The sequence below is a fragment of the Phalacrocorax carbo genome, chromosome 4, assembly GCF_963921805.1.
Source record: "Phalacrocorax carbo chromosome 4, bPhaCar2.1, whole genome shotgun sequence".
Classification (NCBI taxonomy): Eukaryota; Metazoa; Chordata; class Aves; order Suliformes; family Phalacrocoracidae; genus Phalacrocorax; species Phalacrocorax carbo.
This window is the reverse complement of record NC_087516.1, coordinates 82,503,334-82,529,937: the sequence shown is the minus strand read 5'-3', so window position 1 is coordinate 82,529,937 and position 26,604 is coordinate 82,503,334. Positions and strand designations below refer to the sequence as shown.

The window sequence follows — 26,604 nt, the reverse complement described above, 5'->3', positions numbered from 1 at the left end:
ACAGAAAAAAAAAAAGTATGTAATCACTTAATACTCCTGTAAAGACAAAGGTCATCTTTAACATCCAACTGACAGGCATCAGGCAAAATAATAGAGAGACGAAAAAAATTAGTATTTTCATTTATTTTTGGATTCAGCCTACATATGCAGGTTCACAGGGGCAGCCTGCGTAACTGTCTTCACTTTTTTCTCACCACTTCCCCAGATGTAATAACTCTTTAGAAATTAGACAGGGGCCAAACTGTGCCCTCAGAGTTTGCGGAATGAAGCTTACTAGGATTGTGGCTGCATGAAACTGGAGGAAAAGCTTTTTCTGGGCAGGACTGCAATCAAAGGCACCAAGGAAGGAAAAGAAGGGACATGCCTGAAATCGGTGTTTACATCAACGCTGGGTTTAACACCACCACCAGATGCCTACCAAGATCACAGGTACGCTTTGCCAAAGGCTACACCGACAGACCGAAAGCTCGACTTGCCTACGAAAAGATACAATCCATTCCTGACAACTGAAGACTTCTTTTAAGATGAAGAGTTTGTTCCGAGTGATGATGATCAATGGCACAAACAATTCCTAGGAAAGGATCTCAAGCCTCCACTTGTGTAACTTAAGACGCCATTACAGACGCGAGAAATGACTCAGGGGGTGGAAAGATGCCACGTAGACACCCATGATTATCCCATTATGAACTACTTCTGTATTAAAACTGCTTTTCCATCAAATAAACAGAGGTTTGGCTATCAGCTGGATCTTCATAAATTGGAATTTATAGTCTTTTTGTTTCTGAGAGCAAATAATTAAAGTTTTTCCATCAGATCCAACTACATCTAAGCTGTGACTGTACTTTCACTGAGTTTGCACCATGATAATCAACCTCAGCAGACTAAGGGTTCAGTCAGATTCTCTTTATTATGGGCAAAGAGTAAGAGCATCTAAATCTTAGATTCAGCTTTGAACAGCAGTACCACAGCCATGAAAAGGCAGTGGAACAGCGCATCAGTGGGAACTGCTGATTTTTAACACCTTTATATATGAGCATGCGTCCCAGCAAGAACATTTGGAGGGTTTTTTTTCCACTTGCATAATGTTTTCTTTTCTCATTTCCACAGCATCAGAGAACAAATGCTTGCCCTTGTTCTGTTTTCTGCTCTCTCCTCCTCCCCCTTAAATAAGCACTGCAGCTCGTAACGGCACCCACAACTGAAACTTTACTTGTCCGTAAACCTGAAACTAGGTGACATTGGGCCCAGATTTCTTAACGGAGTTTCATTTTTGACTTTGCAGCAGTCTGACCCATCTCCAAGCCAGAGTCTTGACATGGCACAATCTCTGTGTGTGCAGCTACGGTCCCATTGGATCCACCAGCCCCACACTCGATCCATTTGGCCCTACGGCCACCTTCCCCCTAGCTGTTCCAGCTGAGCTACAGGTCAGGCATGGAGATGGAGAAGGATCTGCTCCGTGCTCCCTCATTTAGGATCCCTGGCCATAGGTTTCGATGCCTGAGGCAAAGTGTATATATGAACTCCCCTTAACACTTGTTCGGTTTTTATTTGGTGTCAGTGCCTAATTATGTTTATAGCTCTAGTAATACTCTAAATGCACAGAAAGCTGTTTCGCTGTTCCCCTTCCTTGATGTAGAAATACTCTATCAGAGTGACTGCACGGTGTATATTTAAGAAGCAGTTGTTCTGTGTGATGAACATTTTATCTCTCAACGTCCAAAATAAGTTTAACGTGACTCTGATAGGCATTATTAGGAAAAGGACGTGCATCCTACAAACTTAGGCATCATCCTTCCATGCGAAACGCTTGAATCAACATTATTGCCTTTTTACTTAAGTTCAAGGAAAAAGATATTCTTTTTTGCTCTTGGTTTAGCTCACCCTTTCCCTCCACTTGGCACACCTCTCAGCAGTAAGCCTCACCCCTGGTTTATGTCAATTTGTGCTACTGAAAAGCAAGAGAGATGTTTTCTCTATGGTAATTAGTGTGGACTAAAAAAAGGAAAACTACGCACCTCTCATTCATTCGTGCAGCTCAAGGAGAAAACGTGGCAAATCTAACCTTGGCAGCCAGGAACGGTCAAGGCTAACTACGCCTTTCTGGAAAAAATTAACTTTCCAGGCTCATTTTCCTCCAGAGGATTTATGTAAAGGCAGCCACTGCAACACTGACCCCGTGCAGTCTTACATGAGTGCCATGAACGGAGGCAGAGCCCCGAGCTAGGGATTTGACAGGGAGAGGACGGATTTGCCCGTTTATGGGAGGGTATGACCACGCGTGGAAGGCACAGGCTGCCAAAGGGAGGGATGTGACGGAGAGCGTCTCCTACCATGACAGGGAATATGATAGCAGCCACGGTCGACTTGAGGATCCAGAGGAGGGCCAGGCACAACACCTGCAGGAAGGTGAACAGATGGACCCTGCGCAGCGGGACGTGGCGCAGGTAGATAAAGTCAGGCTGGTGTTTTAGAGGCATCAAGAGCAGCTTCAGACGATCCATGAACTGAAAAAGAAAAGAAACGGACATTTAAACAAAACCCAGGATACACAAAATAGGGATACAAAAGCATTGTTCCACTATGAAGCGTGACCTTGAATCAAGTTGCTTGCTTTCCAGGAAAGAAACCCAGCAGAAAACCCAGCACAGCAACTCTACCCTGACTTGTGCTTAACATGTTATATCTCAGCTGTCTCAAGTGAAGGTCTTGGGTCTACGCTATATGGGGCAACTAAAGAGAGACACAGAGGTGAAGCAGCTCTCAAAGCAAGGCCTTGAGGTGCCTTTATTTTAAGGCTCGGGCCTCCACGTGCTCTGGCGATCAGTGTGTAAACCAAGGAATGAAGGTGTCGGTGGAAACTGCTCTGCTGGCTTCGAGAGAATGGGCCTGATGTGCTGCAGCTGCGGACGCAGGGAATTTTCTCATGAAGGGAGCACTTCAATACCCACAAAACAGAGAAAACCCAATGAATGCCCAAACTACAGTCAGTGTCAAACTCTGGGTCACTTCTGCCACCCTCCCCTGCCCCGCTCCTGCCGAGGAAAGACATGCAGCATTTAAAAACAATGCGGCTTTTTTTTTTTTGTCCAAATAAATTGGGAGCAGAGGTCAACAGAGGTGAGGGCAGACATCACGTTACCGGAGAATAGAAAGGCACCTAACTGAAGGGTGAGGAAGACGGGCAGCTTTTCTGGCAGCGTCCCTTGCCCTGTGCTGGACCGGATGGACTTGGAGTTAAACCAAAATCAGGATTTCTCATCGAGTGAAAAACATCCTTGATCAGGGGAAAACAAGCTGCCCAGTCCCCTGACCACCTGGGCCGGGAAGCAGGGGAAATCTCCCCCAGGAGAACCAACCCCAGGGCGAACACTACAATCCCCTCGTTGTCCCCTGCCCGAACACGGGTTTGCTGCCCGCTGCTGAGACCAGATTGATCTCACACCAGTGAATGCAAGCCGCGGCTGTTTCAAAGAATACCCAAGGAAATTCTCATGGTGCTCACAGAACAGGCTGTCTTTTCCCGTTAGAGCACAACCAAGCGCTAAAAAGAAAGGCCGCAATTAATAGGGTGCCAGAAAGCAACAAAACCACTTCCAGCTTCCTCGGGCCAATTACAGACACTGCGCTGTGAGAAAGGCTCCTTACGTAATATTTCCTCAATGACAAAGAAAGGGGCTTGGCTTCCCCTCCCCGGCAAACAGCAATGTTCCCGCTCGTTAACATTGCGGAATAACGCCACCGCCATAAATCATCCTCCCTTGTTTTCCTTCAGCCCGCGACAGACGCTGCGGCAGAGGACCCGAACCGTCCCGGGAGCGAGCCCGGGTACTCTGCGAGCGTACGCTGCCCTCAGCATCGCTGAGCTGAGGGAAGGAAGATGGACCCCAGGTCTTCACAAAGCACCCCCCCCCCTTGCTGACAGGGCCCCGACTTGACCGCTCTCCCGCTGAGCGGCTCGCTCCCCTTTGGTCTCAATCGCAGGACAGCCAGCCTGCGGCAATGTTTGTAAACAGCTGCTGCCCTCCCTGGGTTTCTTGGGAAGGAAAAGGAGGCGATGAAGGAGAAGGGAAAGGCCGGAGGGTTGTGAAAGAAACCCCGCCTTGGTTAATGACTGCCGTCTTCTGGAGAAGGCCCGGCGGCGAGTCTGCTCCCGGCCGGAGGGACTCACCTGCACGCCATTGAGGGAAGCGACACCCATGTAGAGGAAGACGCCGTAGAGCACAGGCATGGGAATGAACTGCGGGGGAAAGAGCAGGAGAAACGGAGTGAACAACCTCCCCATACACAACGCACCGTCAACGCGCGGCGAGGACATGACTCCTAGCCTGTGATCGACTCAAATTGCACCTGCGAGTGGACAATGCAGAGTAATAAAGCGAGCAATCCTGCTGTGTTTTGAGAGCTGCAAGAACATTTGTGTAATTACTGGAGGGCTGAGGAGCAGGGCAGGGGCCGAAGCAGCCCTGCCCTCTCCCACTTCCATTGGGACTGGGACGTCTCCCCAGGAACCGAAGGGAATGAAGCCAGCCAGTGCCAGTCAGTCATTAAATTAAAGAAGAGGTGGGGTAAACGTGTTTCAGTAAGCTTCAAACTGCTTTTCACCTCTTGGGTTTCCGGTGAGACTAGAAGCAGAGGTAGAGAAGAAGAAAAGGCACCATGATCCTGTGGCATGTCCGGCTGAGTAAGCCATGGAAATCCACCCAGAAAGGCTCTTCTTGGGTCCCACCTCAGTGATGAGAGTCATGACAACCAAATCTCTGACTGCTCCATCTTTCGCTCACGTTAATCCATAACTATTCACAAATACAGGACCGTGAATTACTTCCTTCACTGCCAGGAACCGTCCTTTAAACATCCATTTCTGCTCCCTCAAGTGCTAAGCGCTGCCCATTCCTCCACGGTAACAACATACCCGCTCCCCAGAACGAGTAACCATCCCTCCGACCTCAAGCTTTGTGCTTGGCTCAGCGGCAAAAGCCACCGTGCGGCTGCCAAGGAGGGGGAGCGCTCCTCGGCCCCACAACAAAACTGTGCACAGCCAGCGTGGCGGGACGGGAATGGGAATACCTGGGCACGCACCCGACGCAGGAGCTGAGTAACGGCCTTCGTGTGATTTATTTGAACCCTAGAAGGACGGAAAGAGCCCTGCCACCGTCGCCGAAGGAAAGCCTTCGTGCAGTGACGGGCGGCTGCCACTGAACGGCAGCCGCAGCCCAGCCGAGGCTCCCACGCAAGCTGCGGCCAGCACTGCTGCTGTAGCAACACGTGTCTCCCAACCCGAGCGTGTAACTCAGTAGAGAGGCAAATAACACAGCAGTTATTCAGTGTTTTATCGTATTCCCCACCACTTTATTCATCATTTACTGCGTCAGAAACATAGTGCCATGCATATATCCCGGCAGGCCTCGATCCCAAATGCTTGCATTTCTCTTGGGGCACATGAGCACCAAAGCCATCAGGCCACATGCCACCCGAGACCAAAGCTTCCCTGCCTACATTTTTCCCTTCTTTCCCCTGAGCCTCATTCCCTATCAACTCCTGTGAGCTTCCTCACTACGAATTCAACCTTCTGTTGGATTTATTTGCTTCCTTGAGTGAGCTGTGTTGATATTTCACATTAAAAGCCAAATGTTTTTTCCACAGCCTGGGTTCAACGGTCTGCCATCACCGCGCACTGCTGTGGGAAGGGACAGGGAGCCGGCATGTGGTTCACATAGCTGTGGGTGTCCAAGGGATTCAAAGCCCTCACTGGATCTGAGGGATCAGACAAGACAAGATAATACCTCCTCCGGCAAGTTGGGTAGGAGCCTTTCAGAGTTTAGCTTTCTAGTTCATTACATTGTTCTCCTTCCCTCCCCTTCTATTTCTTTCTGTTTTTCAAAAAAAGAAGAAAAATGTCCAAATATTATTTCACCATTCCTCGATACTTAATCCTGTAAATCATCCCTAGGTGAAAATTCACTACATTATCCTGTGAGTAGCAAGCGGCGCTTTCATTTCAGAAGATGATGTTCTTTTGGCGAAGTATTCGCTAACTACAGGGTTGCTGGCTTAGGCACGCCGAGCAAACCTGCTGCTAGCCAAGAGAATTAAAAGTGTATTTATAGGAAAGTGCATGTCATTCTCCTAGCAGGGCCGAGGATGTTTCTGTGGAGATCTGCCATAACTGAGCAGAAACATCAGTGACGTTCAAAACCAGCACAAACACTGCGAAACCCACAAAAGACAAAGATGAGATTATTCTGTGGATTGCCTGCTTTATTGAATTTGGGGTCGTTAGCGTTCAATTTGCCGCTGGCATGAGAAGACTTAAATGTTCTGCAATGCTTTTAGCAAAGCAGTTCTCTCGAGCAGGAGACCCTGCCACTAGAGTTTGTTAAAGGTCCTGAAACGCTGCCAGGTACTTCTTGCTGGCACGTGGGCGAGGAGCGTGCCGATTTATCCTCAGGCGTCCTCCCGCGAGGATATTCCCCATACGCGTTCTTAGGGGAAGCACAGGCGAATAATTAATGAATGAAGCAATAACAGGGGAAATAATAGACCCCAGTGGAATAGAGGAAGAGCGATCTTGCAGGGAAAGGTCACATGAACTAACAAACAGAATTATCACAATCAGGCATTAAATTAAGGGCACGGAAATGCCTGTTTGTGCAGAGGAGGAAACTGTTGCCAAGACACAAACATTTGCTAGCTGTAAAAACAACCTTAGAAATCAAGAACAGGAACACACTGACTTTGTAAAGGCACTTTCTCCACTCTATACACAGGCAGCATCATCGCTCTCTGCTTGCCTCCTCCCTTTCAGGCTCACATCTAACGGCGCCTCACGGCCCCTCTGGCTTCCAAGCTCCTCATGACCAAAAAGTTCTTTGCTTTCTCTAGAAACTCTTCTCCAGACACCCGTCTGCTCCGTCGCAGAGTTACGATGCATGGTGCCACTGTTTCAGTACCTAAGGTACTGCCCTGACACCTTCTGCTCGCGCCATCGGCCTACAGACCCATGGGGACGGGCTCCTGCAGCTGACACCTCCTGTTGCGCAGGTGCTATCTTCCATGACACATGGATAAGCAGGTTTTCCAGTTTCGTTCTGATGATCCACTAAGGATCTGTTTCTCTGTGGCTACATCCAATTTCAGGCCTTGGAAAATACCTCCCCACCTAGATTAAATGGTACATTAGCAGCACATCTGCCCAGAGCCTTGGCTAAACTCACACAAAAAAAAAGGCAGATTAAGAAATCACATTTAATTGCGCCGCTTCCTCCAGAAACATGTTTTCCATACTGCTGAGCTGGGCGTCGCTTCTGAGCCATAAGGCATGTACTATTTTAGGAGAAGCCAGCCTAGAAGAGTTAGGCTGTAAACAAACTCAAACACTCAAACAAACCAAGTCTGATTGCTGTGGTGGCTTTCTTAAAAGAAGCCGGGCAAGCTGCAGGAGCCTCGCGCTGCAGAGGTGTGTGCCCTGGCAGCTGCCCCGGGCAGGGTACAGCTCTGCTACGGCAGTGGCAGTGCTCTCTAAGGTTTTTGGCTAAAACTGTACCCACGGACTAGCACCATCACCTGTAGGCTACGCTCGTTGCCACCAGTTCTCCATATTCTCTCTCATCAAAAAACGCCCCTCTCAGGGGGCCAAGCACATAGCCTATGAGTAAGCCCCAAACTAAGGTTTTCTTCAGGTGTATGTGTGAAGACGCGCGCACACTCAAATAAATGCAAGTGTGTTTTTTAAACCACATATCCATCTGTTAGCCTGTGTCTTCCACAGAGCAGCTCCACTGCACTGCCAACCATCCTTCCGTCATGCGACCAGCAGGCTCTCAAGCTTTATCCGCAATGTATTTTCCATAAAACACAGGCACGGCAGAAGTATCAGCGTGCAAAAAAACCAGAAACCTAACTTCATGCAAACATGGAAGAAAAATCTTAACGTGGCAAAAATCAGAGCCCCCAAGACCGCCAGCCCTGAACTTTGCCACTGTTACTAACTAGCACACTACAACGTTATTTTTTTTCCTTCCAAAAGGTTGGTATTTAAGCTTGCTGGGAACGGTAAAACTGCATCAGTAATTCTCAGCAATCTCCTTTTCGACACTTCAGGGATGAGCTTTTTTAGTAGCATAAAAACAGCCTGACGGTTGCTGTGGCCTTACTTCGGCTGTGTGAGCAGAAGGAGGCAGGAAAGGTGACGTTCCTTACCTTTAGGATGGGAGCCATGAAGACAGACACCCCGGTCAGAATGAAAACGATGACTCCAGTGACTCTCTGCTCCCTGAAACAAAATCACCGGGTGAGCAGGACGGCTTCAGCTTTCGCTCTGGTTTTGCGCCCTCTCAGAGAACTCAAAACCAACACAAAGCCTGACGACTCGGTTTCGCAGCCACATTTTCAAAGCCGACTGGCCGTTACAAGTCAACACCGTCAGACGGGTATCTTGATCTTAACCAAGCCTCGTAGGCCTCTTTTTTCCAACACCAGAGCAGTGTTTGTATGCTGCCTTACCTCCGCTGTTTGTGGATCAACAGAGTACTGCTACTGAGTAAGGAGGGGTGTGTTTACGTGTGAAACATTACAAACTGTTAACTAGCAATCGAAATTCTCCGCATGTCAGTACTGACGGCATGCAAACGGGTAATAAATCATTAGATCTCCACTCTTAGATTAGTAGCATATTTTGAGTCCTGGTCATAGTACTCCAGCAGAGGGGTAAATGGTCCAGGCGTTTATGGGGTGCTGAACGTGCACCTTTATGGGCACCCACAGCCGCTCCCTACGTCCAGAAATACTGTCACCAGTAATATTTCAGGGTACTGAAAGGTAGGCCATTAAATTTCTATTTAGCCGCCTAAACAAGTGACGGGATTTCCAGAAGCGCACCTATTGAAAAGCACTTCAGACCACTTAATTAAGGCAAGCAAATACAGAAAAATTTGCTTGATTGAGTAGAGCTGATTGCTCTAGGCATGACAGGTTTACATTTTTTACCATTATGTTTGCTAATGAATGCCTGTCTGATTTCCATGGATAAGGAACTCTGCAGTAAATTCATCTCCTTTCTCAAACACTGTAAAACTGCGTCTGATCTTTAAGTGATGCGTCTGATCTGAGCCGAATAAACTTTTGAGGAGTTACACGGGGATTTGGGCAAGAAATTGCCAGAGAAATTGGCTGCTAAATCTCACAGTGGGCTTGGAAATACAAAGAAAGCAGCACGGAACTCTTAACGACAACTTTGCCGTGTCCCATGGGCAGCAGAGCTCGCTCCGTAAAGCATTGTGTATTTTGGGGTGACTTCAACGTGCATGCCCAAAGCTGAGTGAGAAATGGTCTAAGCCCCGGTGCGAAGTTCCCTCCCTTTGCTCCCCCACGTTTGCAGAGGCTCTCCCCTGTTTCCAGGCACGCACGTAGTACAACAGTTTTCTTCCTTTTCAAGAAAGACTATTTGTGAAGGGCTGTGCCAGATAAACTGCTAACTGGATGGATCCTCTGCGGACAAAACAAGCTGTAAGGAAGCACAGCTGATCTGAAGATTTACAGCAAATCTAACAGCTATTCCCCCCTGAACCTCTGCACGCGTCCTGCCCGAAGCAAGACCATTTATAGTACAAACTCATCCTTGCAGGCTAACAAGGCGATTAAGGCCTTTCTCGTTTGACATACCTCACTCCCAAAAACTTGGGCTGTTCTCCAGGGGCTGAAGTTTCCGTCTCCATCTTCAAGCTGTCGATGTGAGCGATGGAGATCACGGTAGCAGCAACGTACCAGGGCAGACCCATAAAGGAGCATATGATCATCAGAATGGCCACCCAGAACAAATCCAGATGATATCCAGCACCTTTCTGTGAAGGGAGACAGACAACCTTCAGCTTAATTATTCTAAGTTCCTATGGAAGAGGCGGGGCTCTGGCCCAGGGGGCAGAGGCACACCAAACAAGCAGCATTTCTCCCCCCCCCAGCATCTTATGGCCAACAGAAATTGTCGTAAGAAGTAGCGGAGTAGGACACATTGCTCCTTAAAGGATCAATTACCTGCCTCCCACGGAGAAATCAGCTCTGGCCAGCTCTGGAAACAACAGCATACATAGTTATGCATGGAGAGCATAGGGTAGGAGAGCAGCAGACTTGCAAGCAGTCTGGCAAAAGACCAAGTGCTTGGAGGCTGAGTTGGTACAAGCCAAGCCCTGTGACCAGTTAAATAGGTCTTCACAGAGGTACTTGACACAGCAGGCGATGAGTTAAAGACAATCAGGGAGCACCACCTTCACCAAAAAATGTTTGGCGAGATACACATCCTATCCTGTAAACAGTATAAGCAAGCTCTATCTCTCTATTTTTTTGTTACGTATACACACACGCACATATATATATATCTTGGTTATAATACATTTATAGTGTTCTGAAGGAGCTCTGCATTGCCTCTTACAAAACAAAAACGACACCCCATTAAAAAGTGCTATTTTTAGAATGATGTGTTCCCCTTTTTTAACTGAGGTAACGCAGAGACAAGAAACCCAACGCCCAGCCCCATCCCACCCCGCTGCTGCCTCCCCGCAGCGCGTGCAAAGAACACGACGGCCCGCTGTCACAGCACGGGACAGTTACGGCAGCAAGCGAGCTTGGAGAGGTACCTTTGTGCGCCAAGTCATCTCGCCTCCGGGTAAGTGACAGTTTGGATGTGCACAGAGCTTTAAATGCTCAAGCCACCCTTCAAAACTAGCCCAAAGCCTGATTTTAGTTTTAAGCAGCTGTTGTAAAATAAATCCCAGTGTAATGACATCACGAAGCCTACCTGAAAGCAATCGCACAGAAATATGGTGCCTGCCTAAAGGTAACATTTGCCATTTGCTGTCTCGGAGCGATGTGAACTCCTACGTTTAGGTTAGGAATCAACTGCGGCATCTCGCAGTTGGGACTTCGCAACTGCTCTGGGCCCTGCTCGTTGTGCCTGGTGCTGGTGGCATCTCCCTCGAGTCCCGACCCTAGGCTCTCTTGGGGAAAGCAACAGTAACAGCTGACGGGTTCATACCCTATCGAAAGGAGAAAGCTGCCCTCATTCTTTTCTCCTTTTTAAAGGCCTACAGTCTTCTATTTTTTAAATCCTTTAATGAACTAACACAGGAAATCCACCAATCTCAAGTGCCAAGAGAACTGAAGAAACAAAAGAGCCACCAAAGAAAGGGATCTTCAGAAAAACACTAGACAAATCTCTAAGGCTTGCTATTTTAGAGGAGGTTAACCTTTTTAAAATCCTGTTCAATTTGATTTTATTGGAAAGAACAAAAAGACCCAGGCGGGAAAGCAACCCCGCTCGTCTTAAAAAGCGCTCGTTGTTCTCCTCATACAGGCACTGCTTACCTTGGCTGGCCGGCAGCACTGGGGCAGGCACCCAGGGACACCCTGCCAATACTTTAGCAAGCCACTAGCAGAAAAAAAACCCCATCCTTCCTTTGGCCTGCAGTAGATTTTTTTGTACAGAGGTGTTTTTTGGGGCAGACAACAGGATCAGACTCGAGAACCCCCAATTGAACAAAAGCATGTGCTCACAACCATAATAAAAGAAGCGGTAATATATTTTTTATATTAAACAATACTTTGCTGGAGCATTTATACTTTGCTACTAGAAAAGTGCGCCCAGTGCTGATAGCATAACCACATTCAGTGCCTATAAGCTGAAGAGATCAGGGGCCTCTTCTTCATGGAGGAAGAACAGTGAGTGTAATCTTCCCGTGATTAAGAAAACGGTACGTCTGCTTAGTTAGGTGCAGGAGACAGACCTGAAACTGAGGCCATGTCAATGATCAGCCTCCTCCTGAGGAAGATGTGGGCACAGGATTGAATATATCTGCCCAGATCCAGATGGCAAAAAGGGATGTTCTGAGGGTGTTTTTTTTAAAACCAGCCCCATAAGACCATCAGCCAGCACTCACCACTGCGCACCACGAACCTCTCCCATTCCCTGATACTCTGACTTTCTCCTCCAGGTCAGGCTCAGGGCAATCTTAAATCACACGTCGGCTGTTTAATGTCCATGGTGACCATGTGAATTGAAACAACCTCCTCTTTTTCAAGTAAAAGCTCCATTCACATTTCCAACAGCTCTCAATATAAGTGATGAAGCAGATATCTAAATAATGACCCAGTGTCACCCATGTTTTGAGGGAGTCTTTACTCTCATGGGTTAGAGCACTTGAAACGTGTCCCGTTAGCAGGAAGGGAGAGTCTTCTTTTACAGGAATTTAATATTTTTCAATAGACCTGACCGTGCAGGGAAAGGAAAAACCCTACAGGCATGAAAAACTGCATAGCACCGGTCTGGAAAGTTTATTTTAAAAACATTACTACATCCTGGGCTGTTATATGTCAGTGGATATAAAGCTCTTCTTTAAATAACATCCAACCGTGGCTATGCCCTTGGTATGTCCCAAATCTCTTCAGCTCATTGCTTGTGTTTTGCAGCACTGTACAGCCAACGCAGCTGTCGTACTCGGGCCACCTCTGGCCATACCCACCACAGGGGAGGCCCTGCAATCTCCCCGACACCCCAAAACCTCCTTCAGAGCAGCTGACAGCCACACCGACTTGCCATGCCCGCTCAGGGACGGCCACGACACAGAGACCTCCTTCTGCTGGTGGCTGGGAACATCCACCAGCGATCGTCTTGCATGATAATCGCAGTAACAGGTGCTTGCCAGATCCAGAGAAGCTTTGCTCGTTGTGTTAAGGTGAGAGAGATTTTGGCTTGGATGCAATAACAGAGTGCTGTGCAAATTCAAAGTAGGTCCCAGCTCGGGTTAAAGCAGAGCTCCTGAGCGAGGGGGCCCTTCCAAGCTTACAGCAAGCCTGAGCTCCCAGAAATGGGCACTCTCTGCAGATCTGTGCATGACCTGGTGGACCCACTCTGGTCACCCTCGTTTTCCTTTCCACGCTGATGCATCAGATTCATAAAGTATCCCCTTACAGTCTGTGATGGAAGCGCAGGAAGAAAGCTGACCACAATCACAGCGCAACTTTCTCACCCTAAAACCATCAGCACGTGATAGGGAATAGGGCCGTGACTTTGAGGGAGGAAGGTAGGAGGAGGAAAATTAGGTGTTAAGAGTCATTTGATGCTAGAGGAGAGGTTTGAGTTAGCTGGACTTGAGCCTAGGACTATTTACTCTAGAGAACTGGAGTGTGAACGGCCATTTGGAGTCACCAGCACTATGAAACCCCAGCAGTTTTGCACACCAGCTGTAAGGCAGCAAGCGATCAGACCCTTCTGCTGACCCCAATCATCTTCCTGAAGGCCTCGTTGAAAAAAAATGCCAGAAAGAACGTCTGCCAAGCTTCTCACTGGAAAGCATCCTATCCTTCCTAGGTGTACCCTGACATCAGACCCGGGGACTTATTTTTTAGGGAATGAATAGTTTTGGTAGTGTGCACAGCTGTATTTCCTGGGCGTAGTGGACAGTATGCATTAACCCTACACAAGCAAACATCAGGAATGACAGACATCAACCAGTTCTGACTGCGTTTCATTTAATGATTTCTTACCTCCGGCTGGAAAAGCAGAGCATGCCAGATGGATGCTTAAAGGAGACAAGCATGTAACGTGATGTTTGTGGATAGATGCGCACCCTCTTTCCTTTTCTAATTCTTCAAATGGCAGAGTCTCGCAGAATTACCAAGGCAAAGGACACCTCTGGGGTCAGGGCTAGCAGATTCTGAAATTAACTTTATCCAACCCTCTGCTAAGGTAGACAGTGCGACTACCACGAATAGAGTTGCAGGGGCAGCGAGGTTCTGAAGGCAGCTAGATGTTGTTTACATCGGTGTTCTTGGTAAGACAAGTTTTGACTACCTATACTTAGAAGTTGCCTTTGTCATTCTCCAGTATTTATGGTGGAGAGTGAAGCTCTGGCAAGGAGAGATCCAAATACTGTGAAGATTTTCAGAAACTTTTTGGTTTTATGTTGACATGAAAAGGGGTTTTAAACAAAACTGCCTCTCAAAGGAGGGCTGCTCTAATTTCTTCTGGTTCTAGCCATGTCTTTGCCAGATGAGCAGTGGGTAGGACGCAATGGGTCTAAGTCCTTTCCTTCCCCTAGACGGGAAGGGATAGTTGCCTGGTTTTGTGAAACCCCGCTGTTCCTGGCACGGGACCTGTTTGCGAAGGAAAAGGGAGGAGCAACCCCAAAGCTTCGCATGTGGGAATCCTTCAGGCTGCACAATGGCGAAGCCAATCAAAATCAGTGCTTACTGAACGTGACATTGCGACTTGGCCCTGCGCAGGGTTCTTGCTTTAGGAGGAAGGCAAACGCTGTTTGCGCAACACTCAAGATCTTCAACTGAATCAGTGTTTCTCCCGGCAAAAACTCTACGCTAGCCAAGAAAACAAATATTGCTGTTCAACACCAGCAATGGTGTTTCTGAGGTGACATGTACATTCAACACCGCCACGGGCCCTCCTCCACCTCTAGCACAGGAAAAGCAGCGGGCAGGCTCTCTGCACGCGTGCAAGACACGAAGCACACCCACCTTGAGCTTGTGCTCCTTCCTGTTGACGATGACGGCTGTGATCTGCTGGTCCATGAAGATGAGGATAGTCACCAGCAGTGCAGGGATGGCTGCTGCCAGGTACACCCACCACGGGTTCCCTCCAAAAGGTGGGATAAACCAACCCCTCTCGGGACTGGTTGGCTTTTAAGGGCAAGGAAAAGGAAGTTTGTATTAGAGCAGCGATATAGGAGCGATGATATCCTAAATACACTTGTACACCCAGCAATGGGGCTACAGGGAGACACTTGAGGTGTGCAACAACTTCATCCTTCCCATTAACAGCAACAAAAGGTTTCAGGTATGGAGGCAGGATTTAGGAGATAAATCAGCCAGCCAAATGACGTTAACAAAAAGAGAATCACCCGAGTAAACCGGTTCTTTCCAGATAGCTGACTACTCTCCTGCTTCGAGGGCAAGTCATTTGATACAGGGCAGATGGGTGGAAAAGGGAACCTCTTCCAAAGGCCACCCAACAAGCTGACAATGACGTACCTTGAATTCACTTGGCACAATCAGTTTTGGTGTGTCCACACCTACCAGGGCATCTATTCCACAGAAAATCAAAATGGACAAGATTATGGCAAAGTCACTGATGAGCTTCCGGGCCTGAAACAGAAGTTGATATCGTAAGAGTAGTTAGCACTATGAAACACCATTTCACCCATGCTTGAGTTTCTACGTGATACTCCAGGCTCGCGTTTGGTGGCAATACAAGCTCATCGTTTCTTCTTTTGTAGAAACAAAGGTGTGCATTGTCACGTCTGGTGCCATTTGCCTAATGTGCCTTGGTACTTCATTGTGTTGTCTGAAAGCCAAACAATTAAGCCTAAAAGGAAGTATAAAAACAAACCTAAGGAAAAAGAAAACTGCTTTTGTAAGAGACTCCCACATTAATTCTTCAAGGCATTCTCACTGGTGTTATGCTCGACAGCAGCCAGCAACCACTGGTATGGGAACCTAGTTCCTCTGCAGCAGTGTCTGAAGAGAGCTTTCAGGATCAGCTTCCCATTTTAATAGATGTTGAACATTTACAGATAAACCTAAAAAAATCATGACTTTTTTAGACATATAAAATATTTTCTCCTGTTTCTCTTGCGATCTCTGGTTCTCTAAGGTCCATATATTCATGTTTTCCTACGCAAGGCCAGAGACGGCGTTTTTGACACGAGTCAAGCTCCTTGTGTTATCACAGGACTCCCAAGGTGTGTGGCTTTAACAAAAAATACTGTGTTAACCCCAGACTCCATTCTCTAATTATGACTCATTTTGCAATGCAAATTAATTAAAAAAAAATTGGAAAGGGTAGAAATGGTATTTTACACCAGACAATGGAAACAGTCACAAACTTCCCTCTAGAAGATGGCAAGACCCAAACTTCCCCGACAGATGAGATGTTCTGTAACACTGACAGACATTACATTGCTTTCTGTGCAAGTAATAAATCAACCTGAACAGGCAGGGAAACAAACTAGGCTTCTCAGCTGAATCCTCAACGTGCCCTAAGAGTGCAACTCTACTGAACAGGACAACTTAAAGCTGCCACCGGTCAGACCCAAAATTTAAAGGGGCAGGACCCACTGTGCTTGTCTGTAACTGTGTGATCTTTTCAGAGCTGTTGTTCCTTCCAGGTTTCCTGGGTTCACATGGTTACAGATAAATTGAGCTGCATTCCAGCCCGGATGGAATTTGTTTCCTTTTTATTAAAAATAATAGAGGTTCAGTTGTAACACAGCAGAACAGTAAACATCCATGCAGGACAAATCCCCGCGTGTCAGAATGCCAAAACCGGGGGGGCAGGTCTCAGAGAGAAACGTGGCTTTGGTACACACGGAAGCCGCCAGCTCCCACGTGTTTTGTGGTAACTTGAGCTGGGGAGACAAAACAAGCAGATGCACCTGAGAGGTGCACATAAGCTGGCTGAAAGTACGAGCAATACCTCGTACGAGCTAAGGACAAGATCTGCGTACGCACATATCTAAGTACGAGCAGTGTTATTTAAACCAATGCAGAGGTTTTTCAGGTCATCCTTATTTTGCATCTGATCCTCAGGGAAGAAAGGGAATTTCTGCTTTAGGTCCTACCGTAACAGGTAGACCAGACGTACTGTAGTCGACTTCAACATTTTTGCATCGATTTCTGAGTATTTCAAACGCAATGTGGTAACGTCAAAGATGCGTCTCTGTTATCCTGTCCTATACGGACAGCTCGCTTACACGCTTTTACTCAGCGACAAAGCAAAGGGCTTCTTTTGTCTGCCCCAAATACTCCCTCTGGCTATAAGCAGGGAGAGTTTTGACACAACGATTAATGGCCCCTTTTGGTCTTTGATCTCTGCAGAACGGCCATGCATCCCACCCCGGAGTCAGTGGATCACAGTAAGCTGCGTATCTGAAACGGAAAATGGCCAGCTGAAGCCACGTACGCCTGAAGGACTCTTCTGGTATCTTAAGGCTGATAAGCTACATCATTGTGTATCTCAGCGTGGAAGTGTTGTCATCAGTATCTTTAAAATCCCTGCCACATCCCCATGACAGATTATGGCTCATTTTGGCTCTTCTGCTGCCTTAACCGTGCCCTTCAGAAACACCGAGAGAGTAAAGCTAAGCAATCCTACACATACCTTGGTTAACCAGTACCCCTGTTCCTCAACCAGCGCAACCCGGCTCCCCTGCAAAGCATTTCTGCCTGTGTGGGTGACAGCTATACCAAAAGGAAGGCTGATCTTTGCACTCTGAAAAAAGTGAAGAAACGGACTGCTAGGCTGAAAGGAGATACTTACAGTGGTTGGAAAATAGCGACTGGTCTTGAATTTCTTCAGGGCCATGGAGCAGGTGTAAGTGCCAAAAAAGAGGATGAAAGACATGAGGGTGATGTCAGGGACATACCCACAGTTGTTGCCCACAAGCTGTCCTCCGTATTTCAAGCATTCCTCCTTTGTCAGAGATGACCAGTCAATGGTGGTGTTGTACTGCAGAAGAAGAGAGAACATTTCCATACAGCTGTGCCCGTGCAAACAGTGCTCACGCTAGGACAGGAACGGGGACAGAGCATCAGGAAAAACACTGGGAGGAAAAGGCAGGCACGGAGCAGAGGCTAAAAATCCCTGCGCTTGTGCGCAGGCGGAATGGATTTTAACCCAGACAGAGGGTGGTACTACCTGGGAACTGGAACTAAGGACAGCCTGGGCTTCAGAAAGAAAACAGAGATCTTTTGACCTCTGCTGTGGCCTGCCAGACACACTCCGCATTTTCTCCAGCGGAAAGGCAACGTCGGAAACCTCACACAGAAGCTGGAGCGGCCTGAGACCAACCGCTCCCCACTGCGGGGACCAACAACACCAAACCCGAACGTGCTTCTCTCGGATCAAGACCAGCACAGTTTCCACAGCACAAAATCTCCCTCCTTGTCCTTTCTAGAAACAAGCCTTGAGCTCGCCTAATGCCCGCTGGAGGCTTCTGCACACACGGCGCCGCGCCACACCGCCGTTACTGGGCGTCCCGGGATGCTCCGAGCACCTCCACCACGCAGCGCCAACCGCCCCGGGCTAAGGGACGGGTGCTACGCTGGTGACGGCTGAGTAACCTCGCACAGGGGACAGCCCTGCTGCCGAACGAGCTGATCTGGTCTTGCGGTGCACACAGAGTTCAGCTCTGGGATCCTCCTATCTTGTGGAAGCCATCAGTTTATCGGTGCCCGCAGAACACCAGACATGCAAAGAAAAAACCGACGCATACTGGAAATATGAAACGTTAATTGTGCTCCTCCACACAGCTGGAGTTACCAAAATCCCCTCTGTTTCACAGACCAGCAGTCAGAAGGATGCTGAGGTTCGGTTTCCCCCTCTGCTCTGCCCCCGCAGACCCAGGGCACCCCGGCGTGCCCTCCCCTGGGCACTGAAGCAGCGCAGCGGCAGAGCAGGACTCTGCTGAGCTGGTAAAACCTGCCTGGAGCGGCAGAAATGCCCTAGAGCACCAGCTCACCTGCTGGGACTGAACCCAACACCCCCCAGATACAATGGTTTCCCTTGATTTCAACAAGAGCTGAGGGTCTCTTCCCCACAGCCTTGCCAAATAAGAACCTGCAGTTGAACTTCCTTTAATTGCTGCCATTCTCGTTTGAATAGCTCGTTACTAACGACCGCAATGGCCAGACAGGGAGGCACTATTTGGGTTTCCACTCCGACTGTGGAACCCAGAACCACACAGGACGTGTTAGATGATCATCTGCTTTTCCCCTCTCTGCCCTGCGTAATTCATGCAGGGACAAGGACAGAACAAATGCAAACGCACCAGAGGCCACGAATGTAAAGGTGCACGTAGCAGCAAGGTCGCGGGGCTATTCCAGGTGTGCACAGAGAGCACTGGCTGAGGGGGGGGGGGGAAAGCAGAGAGGATATGCTAACACTAAGAAAAACTTGAAGGATTTTCAGGTACCTACAAAATTCTGTCAGTCTGGGGAGTTCTAGAATGGCACTGTCTCTGCTCCTCCTTTTCTGCATGAAAACCCTAAGGAAGGAAACCACAGTCCCGGGAACCGTGACATCAGAGAGGAAGATTATTTTAAAATATCTCAAAATTAATAAATCCATAGAGAGGAAAGAGTATTTTACACCAAATAATTAAGTTTTAGTGAACTTATCACAAATGTGGCCATAGACTAATTCAGACCAACAAGCACTTTACCCCAAAAAGGATGTTCTTCAGGCAAAAGCACAAGGCACAAAATATCCTTTTGTTTATAAGTGACATTTTTGAGTAGGAACGCCCCCCCCAAGCTTATACCAGGAATCTTGAAAATATATAAGGTACTTGCTGAAGGCAAAAGGTTCATGGCCTCATGTTGCATCTGTTAGCATCTTGTTCGTATGTGTACACTGAAAAATACATCACATCATAAGCATCCACACTGGGTGCTTATAAAGTTCTGGTCTGAAGCTGCACGTAAAGAACTACAGCTTCCTCAGCAAATGTTGCGAATCCCAAGAGCTGACCTGAGGCGTGATTTTGCTGACACTGATGGCAGAGGGGTGAAAAAAACAACAGCAAAACCCCAGCTCTGTGCAGCTGTTTGGCAAAGTGCCGCCACACTTGCTCCCTCAGCACCGCCTCTCTCCGCGGCATCAAGCAGCAGCGCTTTGTCCCTCCTCGAGAGGATCTCTGCAGATCTGCTCTGACTGCTAACTTCGGGACGGTAACAGAGGGGAGGGTGAACGTGACTTTCAAAGCAGGGAGATAAACTAAAATGCAAATATTTGGGGGCATATTTTACATTCTGCCATTTTGCACCTACAGAAATAAGCACCCGAGAGCGTTCAAGAGGTAAGATTACCAACGTGGGGTATCAGAGAGCAGAAAGAGGGCATCTCTCTTCTTTGGGAGACCCCTCAATGTGATCCTGCTTCACCCTCCTGCAAACTGCCTGGCAAGATTTGTACCGGGGCTGCTCTTCCCATTCCCAAAATCCTTGTCCCCAGACACTTGTTTTGCTTTGAAACTCTACAGCATCCAAAAAGGGGCCTGGAAACAGACGTAAGCTCTGCACCCTGGGCTGGACCCCTTGGTGGGGACCAGGGCTGAGGGAGAGCACCCTATCCAGTTTTGGGGAGGAGGGCTGAGATGCTGAGATGACTGTTCCAAGAAAGGAGAGCCTGCAAATGCAACTCCTTGGGTTGTTTTCATGTCTTGAGGCCTCAGTTCAGTTCTCTGCTTTCCTCTTAGGCTTGTCCCCCTTCTCCTGAGACTGGCAATCAAATGCTAAACCCACAAAACCCAAGCAGAGTTGTTCCCGTTAATGGAAGAGAAGTGGCAACGGGCCACTGACGGGCGGGTGGAGGCATCCTGACGGCTGGCACTGTATCGGAGCTGGGGGCTGTTCATCACCTCCCCAGGCGTTATTTTCTGTGGCGGGCAGCTGAACAAGGAGGCCCTCATCTCCCGCCCTTCTAGAGGCAGCCAGCTCAGATGCTCAGGGACCACAGCCTGCCGACGGCAGAGGGGCAGCGAAGAAGGCAAGGAGCAGTAAAGGGCGCACGAGGTGCAGCCTGGCTGTTGGGAGATCTCAGCTGCTATTTCTTCACCCTGTGACCGGTCCCCTCAGGGACCTTGGGCAATGCTCTTGCCTTCAGGTTCGTGTCTCGTGCTCCTAGTGCCTGCAGACAGCGTGCCCAGCTAGGAAACCATTCCCTTTCTGCTGGGTCACTTGATGCCACACAGGAGTAGTCACCACGTGAAAAGAAACACAGACATGTAGGATCTATATTCTTCAGCAGAAAGTGGTCATTCTGTGTCTCAACTTACTTCCCCTGCATCAAACACAAACGTATCTGACGCTATCGAGCTCCGTATCTTTCTCCTCGTCATCCAAAGCTCACCACCAGAGTGAAATGTGGAAACACCAGGGTTAGCTACAGGAACATCAAAGCACGGGATGGAAGTAGGACCTTCCAAAGGAAGGGCTGGCCACAACACTCCTACCATTACCGCCCTGGACACAAGGATCTGACTAACCCCCCGCGAGAACCATTTGCATCCTGCCAACACAGAGAGGTCAGACTGCAAGAAAAGGGGACGCTATTAGCAGGTCATTAATATTATGAAATGGTGCACGCGGTATTCCGTACGCAGGGCTACGCGAAGTCCCTGGGGCACCGAGCGAGCATGCCAAAAGGAGCAGTGTCACGGGCAACGGGGGAGAGCCTGCGTGAGGGCGTTCTTCATGCCATCAACTCCTGCTCTGTTGGCACAGGGCAGCCAAACGCACCGCACTTACAGACTTCAAAGACCGCATAATCCCTGCCCTCCGAAGGGCACTTACCGTCTCAGCAGAGGAATGGAACAGCTCACTGGCCGACGGCACCGTTGTCCTGTTAAATAACGAGCTATTAACTGCAAGAGATAAAGGAATACTGTGAGCGTGGTGCCGAAGCAGCTAGGAAGAAAAGCAAATTTCAACTATTAAATCATTTAACGCCATCAAACTGTTTGCAATCTCTTTGCTCAAGTAAAGTCAGTCAAAAGTATTGCCCCAGAGCGACTCAAAAGCTATCATCAATCACTTAAAAAATGGAAAGAAAAGGCTAAGTGAAATATAATTCAAACCTAACCGGATTTTTGGAGTTCATAGTAAAAAAATTACAGAGAAACAGACAGACAATATAATATTTCATGGTTTTGCAATATTTTTCTAACGATTTCTGCATTAAAACAAATATCCACAGAATGCTCCTAATTATTAATTTAAAATGAATGCGCAACCCCAAAGACATCTAGAAAAGCAAAATGCATTTCAAATCCAGCACAAACACATTTTTTGAGTTAATAAATAAAAAGATAAAGAGTAATTGAATTCAACAGGATGGAGATAATTTATTTGAAGAATGGGGCAGCATTCACGGTGACAATGACACATGTTTTCCTTTTGTTTTCATGGGATTAGAAACGATTTATTTGAAATTTCATTGAGAAATGCAATCCTCCCTGAAAATAGGCCTGCCAACTACGTCCTCATGTTTTATTTAGGTCTTAACATGCACTTTTATGGCTGATAAGAATATTTAAGTTGTATTAAAATATCACCTAGCTCACATTTGTTTAGCTGGATAAACAGTAAGTGCATTTCTCTTCTATACCAGTGAAATCATACTAGGGTCTAAGTAAGTAGTAGAACATCTTCATATGTCGGCAGTCTTTGCCAGGCGCTAGACAAGTAAGATCTCACGACTCTTGCCAAGACACGGGTTTTGCCGTGCCTCGAAGCATGACGGCAGGTTTTGCTGGCAGCATCTTCCTCGCGATGGCAGGGATCTCTCTGGAAAGGCCAGGCCTGGGAACGCCTGCGCAACCGGCGTGGGCAGCCTGCTCCTAAACCCCGAGGGCAGGGAGCGCCGCGCTGCGAGGACGGAGCTGAGCCTGCAAAACCACGCGATCCTTTTCTGGAGAGGTCAGTTTGAGAAGAGGTAGTAAATGTTTCTCAGAGTGCTTCATGTTCTCTTTCTAGCATCTCCAATCATGTCCAAACCCCCTTGGTAGGCTTGACAGATAAGGTAAAAGGCCTTTTGGATGGAGCAGCTTGTCCTCTCTGAGCAGAAACATGCCAGGCGGTCGCTTCAACAAGCATCTTCGTGCTGTCACATCACTACCCAAAAACTGCACGGAGCAGGGAGCAGCGAGCTGCGATCTTCTAGACCCCCAGTCCCCCCGCTGCGCTGTCGAGCCCCCTCGGCACCCAAGCGCACTGCCCTGACACTTGCCTTTTGGCTTATCTGTTGCTACACGGACGCTATTGCTCCTGCAGGTGGATGGAGCGTGGGTCTGGCCGCTGGTATTGCCTTTTAATGTCTTGACCCACGTAATAAAACGATGCGTGTTAGCTCAGAGACGCAGTTTGGAAATGGAAGGATCAAAGGCAAGTCCCCGTGGGACACACCAGGTAATTGCTGCCAGAGCACACACAAATCCTGTTGGTGATTTCAAAGGTATTATTTTAAGGTCCCGCAGAAAGCATGGTGGGGCTGGACAGATGCTGCTCCCCAGCAGCACCAGAAAAGGCCCCTGCGAGTGGGAGTGTGGGCAGAGCCTGGAGCAGAAAGCGAGCAATGCAAGCTAAGGGCTGGTGCTAAAACTCTGGAGCCAGATCTTAACGACACAGAGATGAAAACCAACAGTAAAAAGCCTGAATCAGAGTATGAGGGAAAAAGAGCCAGCTTCACCTGTGGCGTGACAAAAATCAATAAAGCTTTACCTGTTCGTTCTTTGGGGAAAAAACCCACAGAAATCTCCCCCGCTGCCTAACGCAACCCCCGACAGCCTATCAACCACTGCTTACGACACCCCAACAGCAGCTGACTTTATCTGCACTGGAGGAAAAGCCCCGGGAAATAAGTACATGCTACCACATCACGCTTTGTTTCCCAGAACCTGGCACCCCCTTTTGCTCATCTGCCATGTGCATTTTGCAACTCCATTTCCCGATGCAAACTTCCAGGGAGGATAGCATCAAGGATAGCTGACATCCTAACACTCTCTTGGTACCTGCTTACCCACCTGCTGCTGCAAGACCTTTGCAGCCTCTACTTTGCCACCTTATATAGGGCTTTAAAAAATGCAGGACATGGAGAATAAGGCCACCTACGTTTAATGAGCAAAATGTTACAGACTGACTCCCGCTGCACGGCTCTAAGCATCTGTACACAGAGCAAGGCGCTATCTTTAAAAATGAGCAAACTCAGAAAGGCTCAGAAAGCCTCTGGCTTAAACCCTGTCCCGGCTGTGGCTCACTACTTTGCCGCTGATTTACCGTTGCGTGGCAAGAGAGGAAACCTCTGCAACTGTGATGAGCAGCTCATGGGGAAACCTGCTTATTTAGGGAGCAGGAACTAAATCTGTGCCGTCTTTTGCTCATGGATGCTGTCAGGGTTTACGCACAGACACAGCTACACAGACACACGCATTTATCGGTGTGTTCCAGCCCTGCGGAAGGCCAAGCTGTCAGAGTCGTGCCTGACATGCTAGCAGCTATTTAACAGGCCGCTTGTTCCTCTGGAAAATTCCTTGCTTCTGTGCATCACATCCACCGTGGAAGGACACGCCACCAAGCAAGGGATGAGAACAGCCAAAGGACCCAGCCAGTGCCACTTGCTCTGCCAATACTGGAAGCCCAGCACTTGCTGCTTGACACGCAGAAACCTCCAATTACTTGTTCTGAGCTTGTCACGGACTGAGCTTAAATATGGGATCGCTCTGTTCGCTGCTCCGCTCCCAGGCAGTTTGCTGTTACCAATCTTCGCCCTCAACTTCGGCAGCTTCTGAGGCTCTGGCCTTCGTGCCTGAGGTGCAGATCTGCGCAGGAGAGCTTGGTGTGGCTGGAGCCAAGTCCCAGAGGGTTACCTGGACGTATTGCTGTCAGCACCTCCAGTACTATCTGGTGACTCCTATTGGAGGTTTATTCAATGCTACTTGAAAAACTAAGGAAGAACCATTTGGAGATGATGACGATAAGGTCGGCTTTACCCTCTGAAACAAACGTCTGGCGGAGAGGCAAATCAGCTGAAAAGAGAACCGTGGCAGCGAGGGTTTGTGAACTTTATCAAACCACATATGCTGATCCTCCCTCCGCTTGCTTACAACGGTGAAGACCAGCGTTGTATTTCCCGGCACAAATCTCTTGTGAAGCAACGTGTGGGCTTCCTCCACAGGCTCCATTTCCTCTGCACACTCCAGCTGGACCACCACGTTTGCCCAGGGCACTGGGTCTGCGCCGCAGGCGTTTAGATGGGAAGCGGAGACTTTCAATTTGGCATTGACCATTCCCCATCGTCCTAACTCCGAAAAAGAAAACACCCTGCCATTGAAATGGAAGCAGAACCGGACCACCATCCAAGTGTTTGCGGAGATCCTACCTTGAATAACTCCTGTAAGCACACAGCTCCTAGGGACCCAGTTCCTGACACTTTTTGCCCAGAGGCAGCCAGCAGCAACCAGAAGCTTTTCCAGTTTGACAGGTATGTCGAGATAACCTGAAGTTTACTTTGAGCACAAACCAAGTTTCTTACTCTCTCCTCATTGTTTGAAGGATCCTAGGAGTGGTCACAGCTTCCCGAATGGTACGAGCCAGTGCAATTGTGTTTGTATTTGAGTTTTGCAACCTTTTGTTCCCAGCTGTGTTGCCAGATCTATACGTACGCTGGCTACACCTGCCTTGCAGCCCACGCTCTAGTGACAGGCTCAGCTTTCGGATGTACTTCCCTTCTGCTCTAGCAAGGAACTGGTCATGCTTTCGCACTCATACACGCAGCCAGGAGGTGGAAAACTGCCCATGTTTGGGTAACACCCTGAATAAACCCAGCTCCTGCACTTGATGAAAGGGCACAGCGGATACCAGGAGTGACCTGAGCACCACGGCAGTGACCTGGCCACCCCTTTGGCCCCTTCACAGACTTCTCAGAGGAACACCATTCAGAATTAACAGCCCCAGAGATGCAAGGAGGCAAGCGGACAGAGACAGCTTGTCCACTGGTAATGACGCTGACATGAGGAGGCCCAGGAAGGTTAGCTATAAAGTCATTCCAGTTGGCACACAGGGTGAAATTCACCCCTCAGCTTCAAAATATGGCTAAGATAGGATATCTGAAGACAACTGATAAAGAAGGATTAACCTACCTGTTTATTACCTGGACTGCAGCACAATAGAAAAAAAGGAAGCAAATGCAATCTCCTGTGTGCAAATTGAAGAGCTAATTTAAAATTCTCTTACCTGGGTCTGATGGTTCACAGGCACAAGAGTAATGCGTGATATAGTCCACCTTGAACTCGGAGTTGATCGGGTAATGATCTGCCAGCTTGATCATCTTCTTGAAAGCATCGTAAATGAAGATGAAGCTAATAAGGGAGGAGAAACCTTCTTCGGTGAAGCGGGTGAAGTACTTGACCAGGAAGCTGGCGTCAGTAGCGACAAGGATGAGACACTGGAAGGCTGACCAAAGGCCGATCCAGAGACGAAACTCCAGGTAGTCAAAACCGTTGTCTCTGCAACAAGACAGGGGTGGCAGGAAGAGAAAATACCGGGGTTAGATAAATCCACACGGGATGGTGACTTCCCAGTGAGAAGTGGCGACGGCACAGCCTCGGGGACCTGTGCTCATTTAGACTCAAAGAGAGCGTTACCAGGAGCCAAGCTCTCGGTTTTCAGCCAGTCAACTCCATGAATTTATGTGGTGCAGTTCATTAGCCGAGGTTGCAGAAAAGCATACAGAAGTGATCAGTCTTGCTTACGCCTACACTAACAAATGTTACCAGTGAATTCAAGCTCTTTCTAGGCTTCCCAGTAAAAACCCTCCCTTGGCAAACACACACGGAGCTGTAAGGGCCCAAACATCCAGCTGTCCAGTCCAAGAGTAGCTCAATGCTTCCCGCCAGCTGAAGATGTAACCACAGTTTACAAACCTCCTTCAGAAAAGCGATCTCCTGCCAAGCCTCACACTCAAGAGCCTGCATTTCCATCTCGCGGGCCCTTGCACTATCTGCACACATCAAAATACCAGCAGGAGAAGATCAAAAAGTACAAAGC

At 48.4% G+C, this 26,604-nt stretch overlaps 1 protein-coding gene across 9 annotated transcripts in view; it reads right to left on the bottom strand.

Moving 5' to 3' along the window:
- The window catches only part of SLC4A4 (solute carrier family 4 member 4), a 231,685-nt gene that overhangs the window by 11,437 nt on the left and 193,644 nt on the right, over positions 1-26,604 (bottom strand). For 8 of the 9 annotated variants that reach the window (XM_064450721.1, XM_064450714.1, XM_064450723.1 and 5 more), the window contains 9 exons: positions 25,792-26,063; positions 21,355-21,425; positions 17,321-17,509; positions 15,034-15,147; positions 14,521-14,682; positions 9,664-9,842; positions 8,203-8,275; positions 4,172-4,240; positions 2,334-2,507 (listed from right to left, as the gene is read on the bottom strand). In XM_064450721.1, the coding sequence (XP_064306791.1) occupies positions 2,334-2,507; positions 4,172-4,240; positions 8,203-8,275; positions 9,664-9,842; positions 14,521-14,682; positions 15,034-15,147; positions 17,321-17,509; positions 21,355-21,425; positions 25,792-26,063 (1,303 nt within the window). Of the gene's footprint in view, positions 1-2,333; positions 2,508-4,171; positions 4,241-6,317; positions 6,486-8,202; positions 8,276-9,663; positions 9,843-14,520; positions 14,683-15,033; positions 15,148-17,320; positions 17,510-21,354; positions 21,426-25,791; positions 26,064-26,604 lie in introns of those variants that run through there. The other variant, XM_064450722.1, reaches the window with a different exon arrangement.